The sequence below is a fragment of the Nicotiana tabacum genome, chromosome 4 (assembly GCF_000715075.1).
Source record: "Nicotiana tabacum cultivar K326 chromosome 4, ASM71507v2, whole genome shotgun sequence".
NCBI classification, from domain to species: domain Eukaryota; kingdom Viridiplantae; phylum Streptophyta; class Magnoliopsida; order Solanales; family Solanaceae; genus Nicotiana; species Nicotiana tabacum.
Genome location: NC_134083.1, coordinates 8,781,022 through 8,796,189, shown reverse-complemented (window position 1 = coordinate 8,796,189; position 15,168 = coordinate 8,781,022). Strand labels below are relative to the sequence as shown.

The window sequence follows — 15,168 nt, the reverse complement described above, 5'->3', positions numbered from 1 at the left end:
AAGTACGTAGCATGATTAAAGGATGTATCTGTTAGTAGACTGTTTGAAAAAAATAATTCTGCAAAATTAAAATAGAAACAGAAGTAAAAGAGTTTCAAGCCCAACAATAAATTGTGTATCCTTAAGAAATTTACCATTCTATAATACCATCAAAGGAAATTACAGAAATATGTATGCAGGTTTTCTAAAATAATATCAGAAAAAGGAAAATAAATAACGGAAGACGAAGTGGCTTTGATTATCTTTGATCAAACTATCCCATGATTCACTGTGATCTTTTATAGATGCTTTAATCTTCAACTGCTCCAACCAACTTTTTTTTAATAAATTATTCCAAACAAATTTAGAGTAAAAAAGTTTACTAGCTTTGTTATGGCAATTGGCCCGGGCTGTCACTACTGTTAGTAGAAGCCAAATGAAAACTCCTGAAAATTGAGGGCATGACTGGTCGATAACGGGCTTCGCGACTTTCAATAAATCTTTGAGACTTTCAACGAATGGCTAGGGCCTAGGCTCATCGTTTTCATAGTCCGAGAGATGAAAATGCCCTTTTCCCCGCAAGAAAAACATTTTTGTAAAATAACCGCCAGAATTAGGCCTGCGCTGCGTTTGCCCGCCGGTAAAGAACTCCAACTTTCTTTTTTCTAGTATATCTCTTCGCCATTGAAATTCAGGTGAAAGCAGTTATATTAGAAGATGGATAGACAAACCCTAGCTTCATCTTCCTCGTCCAGCACAAGCAATCCCAAACACGTGTTGCGGAAACCAAATGTATATAGTGTGAATGAGTCACAACTACTATACCAAAAATTATGACAACCACTAAATAATAAACAAGACAATAAGACAACAATAAAAGAACACCAGAATTTACGAGGTTCAGCCAATTTTGCCTACTTCCTCGGACACAATCAATATTTTATTCCACTCTAAAATTACAAGTGAAATAATACTAAAGAGAGAAGATACAAATGCCTTAAGAAGATAAAAAGGCAAATGAGAGGTGTATTTAAATCCTAAACATTACGCCTCCTTTTATAGGGTGAAATTCCCATTCAAAATTGTCATCCACCGATGTGGGACTTTTGACAATTTCAACAAATCTCCACCTTGGCACAATTCCACATCTTCAATTTTCTCTCAATAATAAATTTTGGTTGTGTCTTCATCTTCAATCTTTAGTGTTCAACAATGTTGATCAAATCCAAACAATATTGAAACTTGACCGCAGTCACCACTTTTGTCAGCATATCAGCAGGGTTCTCCGTAGTATGAATTTTCTTCACCGTGACTCCACCTTCTTCTATGATTTCTCGTACGAAATAATACCGAACATCAATGTGCTTCGTCCTTGCATGATAAACTTGGTTCTTCTCTAATTGAATAGCACTTTGACTATCACAAAAAATTATAATATTTTTTTGTTCAATACCAAGCTCCTTTAGCAACCCCTGAAGCCAAATTGCCTCCTTCACAGCCTCTGTAATAGCCATGTACTCTGCCTCTGTTGTAGACAAAGCAATTGTTGACTGCAAAGTAGACTTCCAACTAACTGGTGCCTTTGCAAAAGTAAACACATAACCAGTAGTTGACCTTCGTTTGTCCAGATCACCCGCAAAATCTGAGTCACAATATCCAACTAAAGACCGATTGCCTTCCTGCTCAAAAACTAACCCAACATCTACAGTACTATGAATATACCGTAGAATCCATTTCACAGCTTGCCAATGCTCCTTTCCTGGATTATGCATATATCTGCTAATAACTCCAACGGCTTGTGAAATGTCAGGTCTCGTACAAACCATTGCATACATCAAGCTACCAACAACATTTGCGTATGGTACCCTTGACATATACTCATGTTCAGTTTCATCCTTTGGCGACATAGTAGTACTTAGCTTAAAATGGGGAGCAAGTGGCGTACTAATTGGCTTAGTCTTCTTATCTATGCCAAAACGTTGTAGTACTCTCTTCAAATATTCTTTCTGAGATAAACAGAGTTTCTTTGAACGTCTATCTCTTATTATCTCCATGCCAAGAATTTTCTTTGCCTCACCCAGATCCTTCATCTCGAACTCCTCCTTCAGTTGAATCTTCAACTTATCAATTTCTTCCGAATTCTTGGAAGTTATCAACATATCATCAACATATAGGAGAAGATATACAAAGGAACCATCATTAAGTTTGCGCAAATATACACAATGATCGTATTTGCTTCTCTTGTACCCTTGCCGCAACATAAACTTGTCAAATCGCTTATACCATTGTCTAGAAGATTGTTTCAATCCGTACAATAATTTTTCAAGTTTGCATACCATATTTTCTTTTCCAGCAACTTTGAATCCTTCTGGCTGAGTCATGTAGATTTTCTCCTCCAAGTTTCCATGTAAAAACGCAGTTTTTACATCCATCTGAACTAGTTCCAAATCCAACTGTGCTACCAAAGCCAACATAATTCTAATGGAGGAATATTTTACAACTTGAGAAAATACTTCATTGTAATCAATTCCCTCCTTTTGAGCATATCCTTTGGCCACCAATCTTGCTTTGTAGCGAACATCTTCTTGGTTAGGAAATCATTCTTTCTTTGCAAATACCCATTTGCACCCAATTGCTTTCTTTCCCTTCGGGAGATTGGCCAATTTCCATGTATGATTCTGATGAAGGGACTGCATTTCTTCATTCATGGCAATCCTCCACTTATCTTCTTCTGAACTTTGGATTGCGTCTTTATAAGTGGTAGGAACACCATCAGCTACAATTGAGGTTGCACAAGCAACCGTCTCTATGAGACGAACAGGTTTCGTTATTGTCCTTTTTGGCCTGCTGGTTGCTATTGATTCAAGTTGTTGTCGAGGTTCCTGAGTTGGAATCTCCCTCTCTACTGGCTCTTCTTCCAGAGGGTAATCTTCATGAGTTTCCTCCTCTGCTTCTTGTGTAGGAAAAATAAATTTTCCCTCAAACTCCACATGCTTTGATGCACCACCATTTTGTTAAACATCTTCAACTGTCACCTTATCTGTTATGGCAGATTCATCAAAGGTAACATCTCTGCTGAATATAATATTCCTTGTCTCTGGACACCATAAGCGGTATCATTTGACTCCAGAAGTAATCCCCATAAATATAGCCTTCTTTGCTTTCGGATCCAATTTTGACTCTTTCACATGATAGTATGCAATTGAGCCAAACACGTGCAAAGAGTCATAATCTACAGCAGGTTTTCCATACCATTTTTCAAATGGTGTCTTGCCATCAATGGCAGCATATGGTAGACAATTAATGAGGTGGCATGCATATGTAATTATCTCAGCCCAAAATTCTTTGCCCAAGCCAGCATTGGACAACATACACCGTACCTTCTTCAGTAAAGTCCGGTTCATACGTTCTGCCACTCCATTCTGTTGTGGTGTATGTCTGACAGTGAAGTGTCAGACGATGCCATCATTTTCACAGACCTTATTGAAATGATCATTTTTGTATTCACCTCCATTGTCTGTGCGAATACACTTGATCCTCCTGCCTGTTTGATTCTCCACCATCGTCTTCCATTTGAGAAAAATTCCCAACACTTCATCTTTCCTCTTCATTGTATACACCCACACTCTTCGGGAAAAATCATCAACAAAGGTTACAAAATAGTGCTTCCCACCCAATGAAGGTGTTTTGGAAGAACCCCAAACATCAGAGTGTACATAATCCAAAATGCCTTTAGTATTATGGATCGCTGTACCAAATTTAACCCTTGTCTGTTTTCCTTTGACACAATGCTCGCAAAACTCCAAGTTGCAAGTCTTTACGCCTTTTAACAATCCTTGATTAGATAGAACTTTCAAGGAATTCCCTCCAGCATGTCCCAAGCGCATGTGCCATAGCCTGGTTGCTTCTGCCTCTTTGTCATCACTGGATGTCACTGTCGCTGTCCCAATAACTGTACTACCACGATAGCGGTACATGTTATTGTTCTTCCGATTGGCCTTCATTACCACTAGTGCACCGGAGCATATTCTCATCACTCCATTTTCTGTAATGATTTTGAACCCTTTTGATTCTAGGGCTCCCACAGAGATGAGATTCTTCTTCAAACCCGGTACATATAGAACATCTGTTAATGTTCTGATCATTCCATCATGGCTCCTTAATCTTATTGAACCAATGCCATATGAGGTAAGAGGGATGTTATCCGCTGTGTGGATGACTCCATATTCTCCTTCTTGAAAATTCACGAACCAGTCCTTGTTGGGACACATATGATAGCTACAAGCCGAGTCCATCAACCATATGTCTGATGATGTTGATAACTCTATTGTAACTAATGAGAAGTCTGAATCATCACAATCAGCTACATTTGAATCCATAATGGCCTTTCCATTGTTATGTCTGGCCTTATTCTTCAATTTCGGACAGTCTTTCTTCCAGTGCCCCTTTTCTCGACAAAAGGCACATTCATCTTTGCTGGGTCTAGATCTCGACTTGGATCTTCCCTTCTTAGTCCTCGTTTGATTTTGAGGACGACCCCTCACAATTAGTGATTCTCCTTCTTCGCCCTTCTGTTTTTCTCCCTTTCTTTGTTCATAGCTGTACAAAGCCGAACAAACTTCTCTGAGAGAAATTTCGTCATTTCCATAGAGTAGAGTAGTTTCAAGGTGCTCGTACTCATTAGGAAGTGACCCCAACAACATCAAGGCCAAGTCACCATCATCAAAAGTTGCATCCATATTTTGTAAATCTGTGACCAACTTATTGAAACTGGTGATATGTTCATTCATTGTGGTACCAGGAACATAGGTGAAGCGAAACAGTCTCTTCTTCATGTACAATTTATTTTGACTATTTTTCTTCAAAAATTTATCCTCCAGTGCTTTTCATAATTTACTTGCAGAAGTTTTCTTTGTGTATGGATATTTCTGCTCTCTAGCAAGGTAGGATCGAATGGTACCGCAAGCAACACGATTGATAATTTTTCAATCTTCTTCTCCAATAACATCTGGCTTCTTTTCTTCAATGGCAAGATCTAGCCCTTGTTGAAAAAGAACATCTAGAACCTCGCCTTGCCACATCCCAAAATGTCCTGACCCGTCAAAAATTTCTACCGCAAATTTCGCATTTGACACAATTCTTGTCATAAGCGAAGATGCCAACGATGACGTATTATTGACACTTGATGTAGATTCTTCTTGTTTACTGTCTCCCATTTTGACACAAATATTATTTAGTATCTGACGACACAAATCAAGATTATTTCCTTTCTGGTGTGGAAGATCAGACTAAGCTGCAACCACAGAGCATACTCAGACAGAACCTTGACTCAGTTACCAAGATAGATCTTTTCTGATGTGGAAGATCAGACTATGCTGCAACCACAGAGCATACTTAGACAGTACCTTGGCTCTGATACCAATTGTTGCGGAAGTCAAATGTATATAGTGTGAATGAGTCACAACTACTATACCAAAAATTATGACAACCACTAAATAATAAACAAGACAATAAGACAACAATAAAAGAATACCAGAATTTACGAGGTTCAGCCAATTTTGCCTACTTCCTCGGACACAATCAATATTTTATTCCACTCTAAAATTACAAATGAAATAATACTAAAGAGAGAAGATACAAATGCCTTAAGAAGATAAAAAGGCAAATGAGAGGTGTATTTAAATCCTAAACATTAGGCCTCCTTTTATAGGGTGAAATTCCCATTCAAAATTGTCATCCACCGATGTGAGACTTTTGACAATTTCAACAAGACGCTTGGCTCACTACCTGCAATAAGTTACTACCTCGCTCGCTTGCTTCATCTCAGCAGGTATATCCACTATCTTTATTTTCTTTTTTTGGCTCCATCTTCTTTTGTGCTCGTTTTTATGCTTGACTTAGTAGTTAGTATTTGGATTTGAACTCGTGACGTGTGTGATAATGCTGTACGTCCACTAGAATTTTTAGAATTTTATTTACTGAATTGGACTTACAGATTTTAATTTGCAGCCACTAGGCCAGTGGCGGATGCTGCATACTGATACCAGGTTCATCTGAACCTAACACTTTCAGCGCGGATCATAAACTTATGTCTAAAAACTACCAAAATTGCAACAAATAGTATATATGAACCCATAACTTTTAAAATACAATAGGTTCAATGCTAAAAACCTTAAAGGTTGAACCCATAAAGCTTAAATCCTGAATTTGCTTCTGCACTAGGCCCTCACAAACTAAAATTAGGCTATATGTTTCAATCTTATGATTTAGAAAGGAAAGACAAAGACAAAGTTTAGGGATTAGACTGAGCCATTTTATAGATACCTTTAATGATTTTTTAGTGTATGTTTCTATGTGGAAATAACACTTCTTTAAAGCTCATTTAAATTATTATGAAAAGTATAGTTATCGACATTGTACAAAGATATTGGGAAAGCATATTAAGATTTCATTTCCAGATAGAGTCGGTAACTTTACCCAATCAATGGGTCAAAATATAGAAAGATGGGAACATCAAGATAGATCTGATACCTATACAAACTACCAAGTATAACCAAGTTGTCATGTATACAAAACTAGTTTAGACGAAGTAACAGAAATATCTATTGTAGTCAGTCCACTATTAAGGCAATTGTATCTTTAGATATTGCAGAGGGGATATCTTGCTTGTGCCTTCATCTTGTCATCCATTTGGGTTGACGACTTGACGTCATTTGTGTTCTGATTTCTAGTTTTCAGTATCCTGTTAGTAACTGCTGTTCTGTGAGGTTTATGTATCTCTGTCACTATACAGCTACTGTTACTACTGTCTTCAAACACGGTGCTCCGCTGCTCCGTCTTTCCGTTGCCCCCGATGTGGCGAACCGGTTGCTGCTATGCAACGACATGGCGGTTTGGTCAACATTAGTCAGAAACAATAATTGTTGTCCAACGTGAAATGAAATGACGGGAAAGGCAAGCTTCAGTCAAACTATGGATCAAAAGTTGCCCAAAGATAACATAGAAATTGAACTAGGAATCAAGATTCCTCTATAAAGCAACTTGATCTGCTTTATTGAGTGCATTCATTTGTTAAAGTTTCTTGTCTCTTTCAATATAGCCTTTCTTTTTAATCTCATTTATATGCTTATTTTAGAGATTCTCTTAAAAGTTTGATCAGTCACAGGTCACAATTGATTCAATTTTTTATCAAATGGCTCAAGCAGCCCTTTTTTAGTTTTGGTCAGAGTAACTTCCTAATTAAAACTTAAAAGAATGGACAAAAAAGAGAGAAATCTTTCATTTCCTTACAGTTTCAGATTGTAAGCCAGTGTGCGGTGTGTTACTGAATCTGCATGTAAAGTTGCCAAGTGATGTGCAGGTTATAATGCTTTTAAATTGATAAGAGCCGTTGAAGTATTTGAGCAGTAAAAGTTCATCATAACGTGTGATTTCATGGGAATTTAGACCATTAATCCTTACCTTTCTGTTCTTTCCATGGGCTTATAGGTGAATGAATTGCATTAAAGGTAAGTCCTCTCAATTTCAGCATCGTATTTCCTTTTTCCGCTTATCTTTTTGGTTGGGTCTACAAGGGTCAAAAAACCTCAAATAAAAACTACACTTGTCCCTAGTAGCAATCTAAGCTCGAAAGATAGTTAGGATAAAAAGGGAGTATGCCGTCAGCAATAAGACTCCTGAATTGGTCCAATAGGTACTTTATTGTTGGAATTAGCTATATATGCTGACCATGTAATAAATTATTTACACAATTAGTGTAATTTAACTGGAGCCTTGGAGCAACGGTAAGGATATCTCCGTGTGACTTATAGGTCACGGATCCGAACTGTGCAAGTAGCCACTGATGCTTATGCTAGGATGTCTATATTATACCTTTGGGATGCGTCCTTGCGTGCGTGCGGGATGCATTGATTGTTATCAGGTTAAATAGAGTACTTGTAATTGATTTAAATGACCTAGTCTTGTAAATATTTTCTATAGAACTTAAATTCTTAATTGTTACCATTAGCTTTTCTTTTCTTTTTCTAGTCACCGTTAGCTTTTAACTCATTAGCAAAAAGTTTTGGATAGCTTAATACTCTGCGTCTGCTCTAAATTTGTACTACCAGTCACGGTTATTAGGACGAACACTTCAAATCAATCTGCGGAAGAGCTGAACTGGCAATTTTAGAGTGGGGTTACACATGCAGTATAGCTAGTTCCATTCTAATTACTCAAGTAAAAAGGGCTTCATATAGTATATGTTTTCTTTTGCAGCCACCTATGACCTAACAGTGGGATGAGAAAAGTTAGTGTTAGTGTATGTGTCAAGGGGTATCCAGATAGCCCAATTTGGCAACCATGACCAAACAAAACGAGGCAGTAGGCACGCGCATGTCGAGAAGTATTGGTTTGGCTACTATCAAAATTATTAAATTTAGCACTAAGTAATAATTCATATAGCAAGTTGCACGTACACATATCACGTACGTCTTTTTCTTTATTCAAGTTTTGTTTCTGAACCCAACAAAGTAATTTTAGCCGAGGGCTCGCTGGGTACACATTTGGACAATTTTTAGTTAAAGTTGAAAAAAAGAGTATTCGAAGTTAAAGTTAAAAGAGTATTTGAAAGTTTATCATATCTTTTCTTCTTTCCATTAGGCGACACAAGAATGATTTAAAAACTATTTTGGCTTAAAAATACTTAAAATAAGTCAATCAAAACGGGCTCTTAGTCTGGTAGAGGGCTCACTAGGTACACATTTGGACAATATTTAGTTAAAGTTGAAACAAAGGAGTATTTGTATTTTGTAGTTAAATAGTTGAGGAAAAATGACGCTGGATAGCCGATATAAAAATAATAGCTGAAAAATATATAAAATTTGTATATGTATACATTCTGTATGTTATATACAAGTTTTATATACTTTTTCGGCTACCATATGTAAATAGTTTCTGACACGAGCTAAAAGTGATAATACCCTTAAAGTTGAACGACTATTTGAAAGGTTATCATATCTTTTCTTCTTTCCATTAGGCGACACAAAGAAATAAATTTACTGAGATGAACTTTTTATTTGAGGTTAAAATTGACTAGGACACCATGATATTCTCTTCTTTCACTTTTTACTTGAAAATAAAGAATTTTTCAAGTAAAAATAATAGTATCAGAACAAAACTAGACTTATAGAAAGATTTGACTGTACATGCTACTCTCCTTGACTTCTACTACCTACGTGAAATTAATCCATCCACTTTTACCAACAACTATACCTCAAAATGACTATGTAAGAGTGTACGAGTTAACTGTCTTAGCCGAGTAAGATGAATTGTCATACAACTAGCCGTTTGCTCGAGCAATAAAATTTTGTCTCAACATGTTATTTACTTGGACGTGAGAAAGTAACCTCTCAAAACAGGGAAGATAGACATCATTACTAGACTATATATGAACAAAACTTAAAGTAGGCAGCAGATATATATTGATAACGTGTAATTTCATTACTTGTGAAAGCTGCATGTAAATAATCTGATAATATAATTTTTTCTTATACAATTAGTGTATAGAAATTAAAAGTTGATCGGTTATTACTCCGGAAAAGTGCATGATCTCCTTTAGATGATAATAATATGATATGACCTAGCAATGAAGGCAGCTCGACATATGTATAGCTAGTTAGAGAAAATAAACAATCCCAAAGTTACCACGTCACCCCAAATCAAGGAATTAAAACCCCACGAGCATTTGTTTTTTAATGGCCTGAAAACACTCCCCCACCAGCCTTTTCTTGCCCCCACTTTACAGTAAAGCTAAAGCAAGAAATTTTTCAAAATAAAGAAGAATAAGTACACATATAATTGAACGATCGATGGAAGAGCTAGCTAGAGAGGAAAACAAAAAAATAAAACCTCAAAGCTAGTCAACCCCACAAGTAAGAAATACTACTAAGTAAATATATATTTGAAAGGGACATATTGGTTTCTTCTACCTCTTCTGAGAAAAGCAAATAGAGACCTGAAAGCTTCAACTAAGTTTCGTTTTGGTGCTCACACAAGGAAAGAAGACAGACAAAGCTAGCTACTCATATGTAAAGCTAGCTAAAAAGAAAGAAAGAAAGAAAGATAGGATTTTTTTTCCCCTTAAATATTAAGATGTGTTTCTAGCTACAATAATCAGTAGTAGGTAACTGATGGCTGGAAATCCTACAAATAACTGGTGGAGCATGATGATGAACGGAAGCATGCATCCCAATCATGAATCTCAGCACTTTTCTTCTTCTTCTTCTTCTTCTTCGTCGTCGTCTCAGCTTTTTTATGGATCTTCTAATTTTTTGGCTGATATTAATATTCCAAGCCAAGATTTCCCTCGCTCATGGAGCCAGCTACTTCTGTAAATACTCTTTAACTCTTTTGGTTTTTCTTGGTTGTTATAGCCAGTTTAATTTGTGTACAACAATAACAACCACAGTGAAATGAGGTCTGGGAGGATGATGTGTACTCATGCCTTATTCTTACCTTGTGACGGTAGAAAAACAATCAGTTTAATTTGTGTAGAGGGTTTAAATATGTTACCCTAAACATTTGTAGTCTTTGTATTTACCATGTTATTTGTTATCAAACTTCAAAGACTAAAAAGTTTTGTAGTGCGAAATAAAGAGTCTTTCTTTGCCAATTACTTTTGGATTTCCAAAGAACTTCCATGGTATGAGTTTTGAGTTTTTTAATAGATAGATATAGACATCATGAAAACCAGTTTTTACTTATACTTTCTTTTCGTTTCCTTCTTTTATGACCAGAGCTTAGAGAAGGACGAGATAAAAGGACCCTATGAAAAATGTGGTAAAAAAATCAGTAATAAAGTCTAACCACACGGCAAAATTAAACAACTTCATGTATAAGGATTCTAAATTACCTAGAAGATAAGATTGAAAAATCACCGTCACAAACTACCTCCCTAACTATTTCTGTTGTACTTGATCATTTTATGTGGATTATGTGTTAATCCAAGTCATGAGTGTGGTGTTTTGACTTGGTGAAACTTTAATTTTTTTCCTTCTTATTTTGTCCCTATTTAAATTGCAGGTCTGGATTATCGGGTGAACAAGAAAAGTCTGGTATGAGTCATTTTCATCAGTACAAGAAGCTGCAGGAGAAGTGGGAAGAAGTCCAAAGTTTGAATCCCATCAATCCATCATCTTCTAGTTTTAGGGTTCCTGTTGTTGATGTAAAACCACAAGTAGTGGGCCAAGTATTGTACAGTAATTACCAAGATTTGCCAGCAGCTTCATCACCAGCTAACTCTTGTGTTACCACAAATTTAAGCCATGATATTTTGAATTTTTCTGGTAATAAAATTACCAGTAAGGTGGAAGTCAAGCATCAACATCCAGACCATTCATCCGAGGTAAGAAAAGAAAGGGATAGATCTTTAACCAAATAACGGGTCAGATTCACTATTTGCTTTATATAATGATTATAAAAAAATAATATCCGTCCACTATTTTAGTTTAAATAGTTGGATGAGTGTTAATTTAGGTTATTTCGAAAAGTGGATTTTTCATCTTTATCTTTGCATAAAGTCAATAAGTACATAAGTAACATTCCAAAAGGAAAAGGTAATTTTATGATAAATGCCAAATTACTCTATCATTAGCCAAACGAATTAATCATAATAAAAGATGATTAATTCAGGTGTATTTACTTGCTTTGCTAGGTGTCACTATTTTTCTCTTTTTAGCTCTCAAAGTATGTTTTGCTTAACCTTTTTTTTTTACTTTGAAAGTGTAACAGCACACGCAGTGGAGGGGTAACAAAGAAGGCTAGAATTCAGCATTCCTCAGCTCAACCATCTCTCAAGGTAATATAATTCTCTATTAATTCCATATCCCCCATTAATCTTTAATTCTAATTCAATGTAATTATATATTTTGTTGAATAAGTCTCTTGCACCTGCTGATCAAGCAAGTCATTAAAAAGCCATATTACTCGGACTTTCAAAAATATGTTACCGTATCCGTGTTGTATTCTCCAAAAATACTGAAGGATTCGACACGAACCTATTGACATTTTTTAATAGCTCTGAGCAACATATAGCTGAAAACTATGCATGAAGAGTTCATGAAGTCCTCACTAATATATATATAGTTTAATTTGTTTATATATATATATTCTAAGCTGCAGGTAAGAAAAGAGAAGCTAGGGGATAGGATAACAGCACTCCACCAACTTGTTTCTCCATTTGGAAAGGTAAAGTAAATTAAACTTAGTACAGTCTCTTAATTTGTGCTACTTAGCTCGATCTCTCATAGCAAGGAATATAATAGACTAATTATGTAGAGTCAATTTAGTAGTGCTGACAGTTTATGATGAAACCCATAAAAGGAGATTACAGAAACAGATTTTAATCTTTCACTTTTGCTTTAATATATATACCCATGAAGCATTGTCTTTAAAGTTATCTTCAGAAAAAGATCTGACAAAAAAAAGAAATTAAAGAGAATGATCAATAAAAGAAAGTCATAGTTATACGATCATTTATAATATTTACGCCGAGTTTGGATTAATGCTAAGGCATGGAATATGCATGTTTACTCTTTTGCAGACTGACACAGCCTCCGTCTTGTCAGAAGCTATTGGCTACATCAGATTCCTTCAGGGTCAAATTCAGGTCTCTCCTCTTCTATTTCTTAACCTACTTTCCATATATATACGATTTGTCGGAGGCGGATATACTATTAAAAAAGTATTAAGTGAGAATCAATCAAACAAATGCATCATTCAATATTTGTGGAGCATGGATGTCAACATATAATATTAGATCAATTCTATAAAATACATATTTAAAATATCTGGTTTGACAGAAAGATCGTGAGTTCACGTATATTCATGGATTCTACAATTCACACGAAGTATCATATTTCATTAAGTTCTTTACGGATGCGAGAATCAAGATATTCGTTCCGAGAGTCATTTATTTTCACGTATAAATTCTAAGTATCCTCAAATTAGAGAAGGAAAAAAATTATCGCTGCTATGAAACTACTTCCTCTATTTTATTTTATTTATAGTATGACATTATTTCCTTTTATATTTTTGTATTTTAAAATTCTTTAATTTTAAACTTTTTATTTTATATCTTATATAGCCATAAAATATTATGACGCGTATGAAATCACAAGTTCTTAGGACACATTCCGTATGAGCTTATAAAAGTCTTTTTATTTTCTCAATTTTATATATAATCAAACATTGTCCTATAAAATGAAACGAAATGTATAGTTTCTTTTTTCAACAGCTTTTTTGGTTAATTTTTTTTTTCTGTTCGTGCACTACATATGCAGGCATTGAGCTCTCCATACATGGGCAATGTAGCAGGAAGCATGGGTCACACTCACCAACAATCTGTGAGTATATATATCGATCTCATGAGTTGTTTGTTTTCTTCACATTTTCCAATGAACGACCAAGATTATATTCCCTCTTCTCTTTCACATCCATCATACACGTGCATGTCACACTAATCATATATTGGATTAATTTGATATTAATGAATAACAATTTTCTACCATGATTCAAGAAAAATACTATAGTTGTTTATTATCCAACGAATTTGATCATGTGGCTGCTTTATTGGATCCCTCGCCAAAAAGCAAGCTTTGAGATGCTTTGCGTTAGTGTCAAAATTTCCTTTTCAAAAAGAAATTGTCCTAAGGTGCGAAAGTTGCCAACTTTATGAATTCAAACAATTATTGAAGTTCTTGAACGACATGATCTCTTAGAAAAAAATTGTTATTTGTTCATAGAATTTGATCAGTTTGTAAAAAAATTGAAATAAAATTTCAAGTATCCAAAAATTGATTTAGGGCAATTTTTGGATAACAATTTTTCTTCCACTCATAAAATTTTAATTTTTTTGAAATAAAATGAATATCAAAACACAAATTCAACTTTCAAAAACTATTTTTTAACATAACTTTGAAAAATTCTTTTTTCAAGTTTTAATTAAATCTATATCCAAACGTTAGCTTGTTCTACTCAAGAAACGAGTGATGAAAATTTTAAATGAGTCCCTTTTATTCATATAGAAGTACTAATAATTTAGCTAGTTATCAGCACTAATAACAACAATTATCAAATAGCTTCATTTTTTTTCCGGCAACTATTAAATCTCCTTCAAATTTTTCATAGTTATATGATTTTGAAATAAATTTTGTAGGATTCTCAGCATAGAGCCAAGGATTTGAGGAGTAGAGGGCTGTGCTTGGCTCCTATATCTTGCACACAACATGTTGGAAATGACATTGTTGCCGATTACTGGGCTCCAGCACTAGGTGGAGGATATTTATAAGATCAAATTATGTTGATCGGACTCTCTAAAATACTGTCGCACTCCGGATATTTCAATACGTATTACTTTTGAAGGATCCGTAAGATATCTAGCGACAATTTAAAGAGACTTGCGCAACATAGATCACAAGTCAAATTAAAGTTAATGATGATGAAGTGATGATATGATGAAATATATGATATAACATCAGAAGCAGTCACTCTCAATATATGCTGCTGAAGTCAGGGCTGACTGTTGCTGATGCTATATATTTGCCTTTCTAGCTAAGTATTTAGGAACAATGATAAAGTGGTATTTTATGGTCAATGCCAATATGATCATTTTATTTCATGAATAATTATAAACAGTACTATAAGCTAGCTTGCAAGTGTTGTATATGTACTTTGAATTCAATTGCTAGATTCAAGAATATTGATCTTTCTTCTTCAAGCAACACACTAAACCTACTATTTTTGAGTTCCATACAGCTTCCAAGCTAACCTACGCAAATATCTAAGTGTATCTACAATGAATTAAACAAAAATGCATACGCTGCCAGTTAAAATGCTTTATATATCTTAGACTAAGCGAGTATAGGTGTTATTAATTGAGTTCTGAATTTTATTTTTGTACATATTTTGAATGAATTTCTTAATACATAGATCGAACTCTTATTTCGGCTTTTAGCTCCGCCCATGCTTCTTGTTCCCAATCCATTCACAGTATTAGGGACAAGTTGCAATTCTTACATGATGTAATTAATCATCAAAATTTTGTGAAAAAAGAAAGCATTTTCCTTTTGCTTATAATATTAAAAAGAGATGTACACCAACATATATATATATATATATATATATATATATATATATATGTTGTTGTGGCAC

The 15,168-nt window shown here is 34.9% G+C and overlaps 1 protein-coding gene across 2 annotated transcripts; it reads left to right on the top strand.

Moving 5' to 3' along the window:
* The first annotated feature begins 9,808 nt into the window (after positions 1-9,808).
* On the top strand, positions 9,809-14,738 carry LOC107783000 (transcription factor bHLH68). Of its 2 annotated transcripts, none has more exons than XM_016603956.2 (7): positions 9,809-10,348; positions 11,041-11,362; positions 11,741-11,815; positions 12,139-12,204; positions 12,560-12,625; positions 13,299-13,361; positions 14,174-14,738. In XM_016603956.2, the coding sequence occupies exons 1-7, from the start codon at positions 10,149-10,151 to the stop codon at positions 14,303-14,305; spliced, it is 924 nt and encodes a 307-aa protein (XP_016459442.1). In that variant the 5' UTR covers positions 9,809-10,148; the 3' UTR covers positions 14,306-14,738. The 2 variants fall into 2 exon arrangements, with proteins under 2 accessions (XP_016459442.1, XP_016459441.1); XM_016603955.2 differs by having other exon boundaries at positions 12,133-12,204.
* Positions 14,739-15,168: the final 430 nt, after the last annotated feature.

Bases quoted from the DNA above. Each gene is read 5' to 3' on its own strand.
- LOC107783000 (XM_016603955.2), top strand. From the start codon at position 10,149: ATGGCTGGAAATCCTACAAATAACTGGTGGAGCATGATGATGAACGGA. The intron at 11,363-11,740 runs GTAAGAAAAGAA...TTACTTTGAAAG, and splicing joins ATCCAGACCATTCATCCGAG to TGTAACAGCACACGCAGTGG. The intron at 12,626-13,298 runs GTCTCTCCTCTT...CTACATATGCAG, and splicing joins TCCTTCAGGGTCAAATTCAG to GCATTGAGCTCTCCATACAT.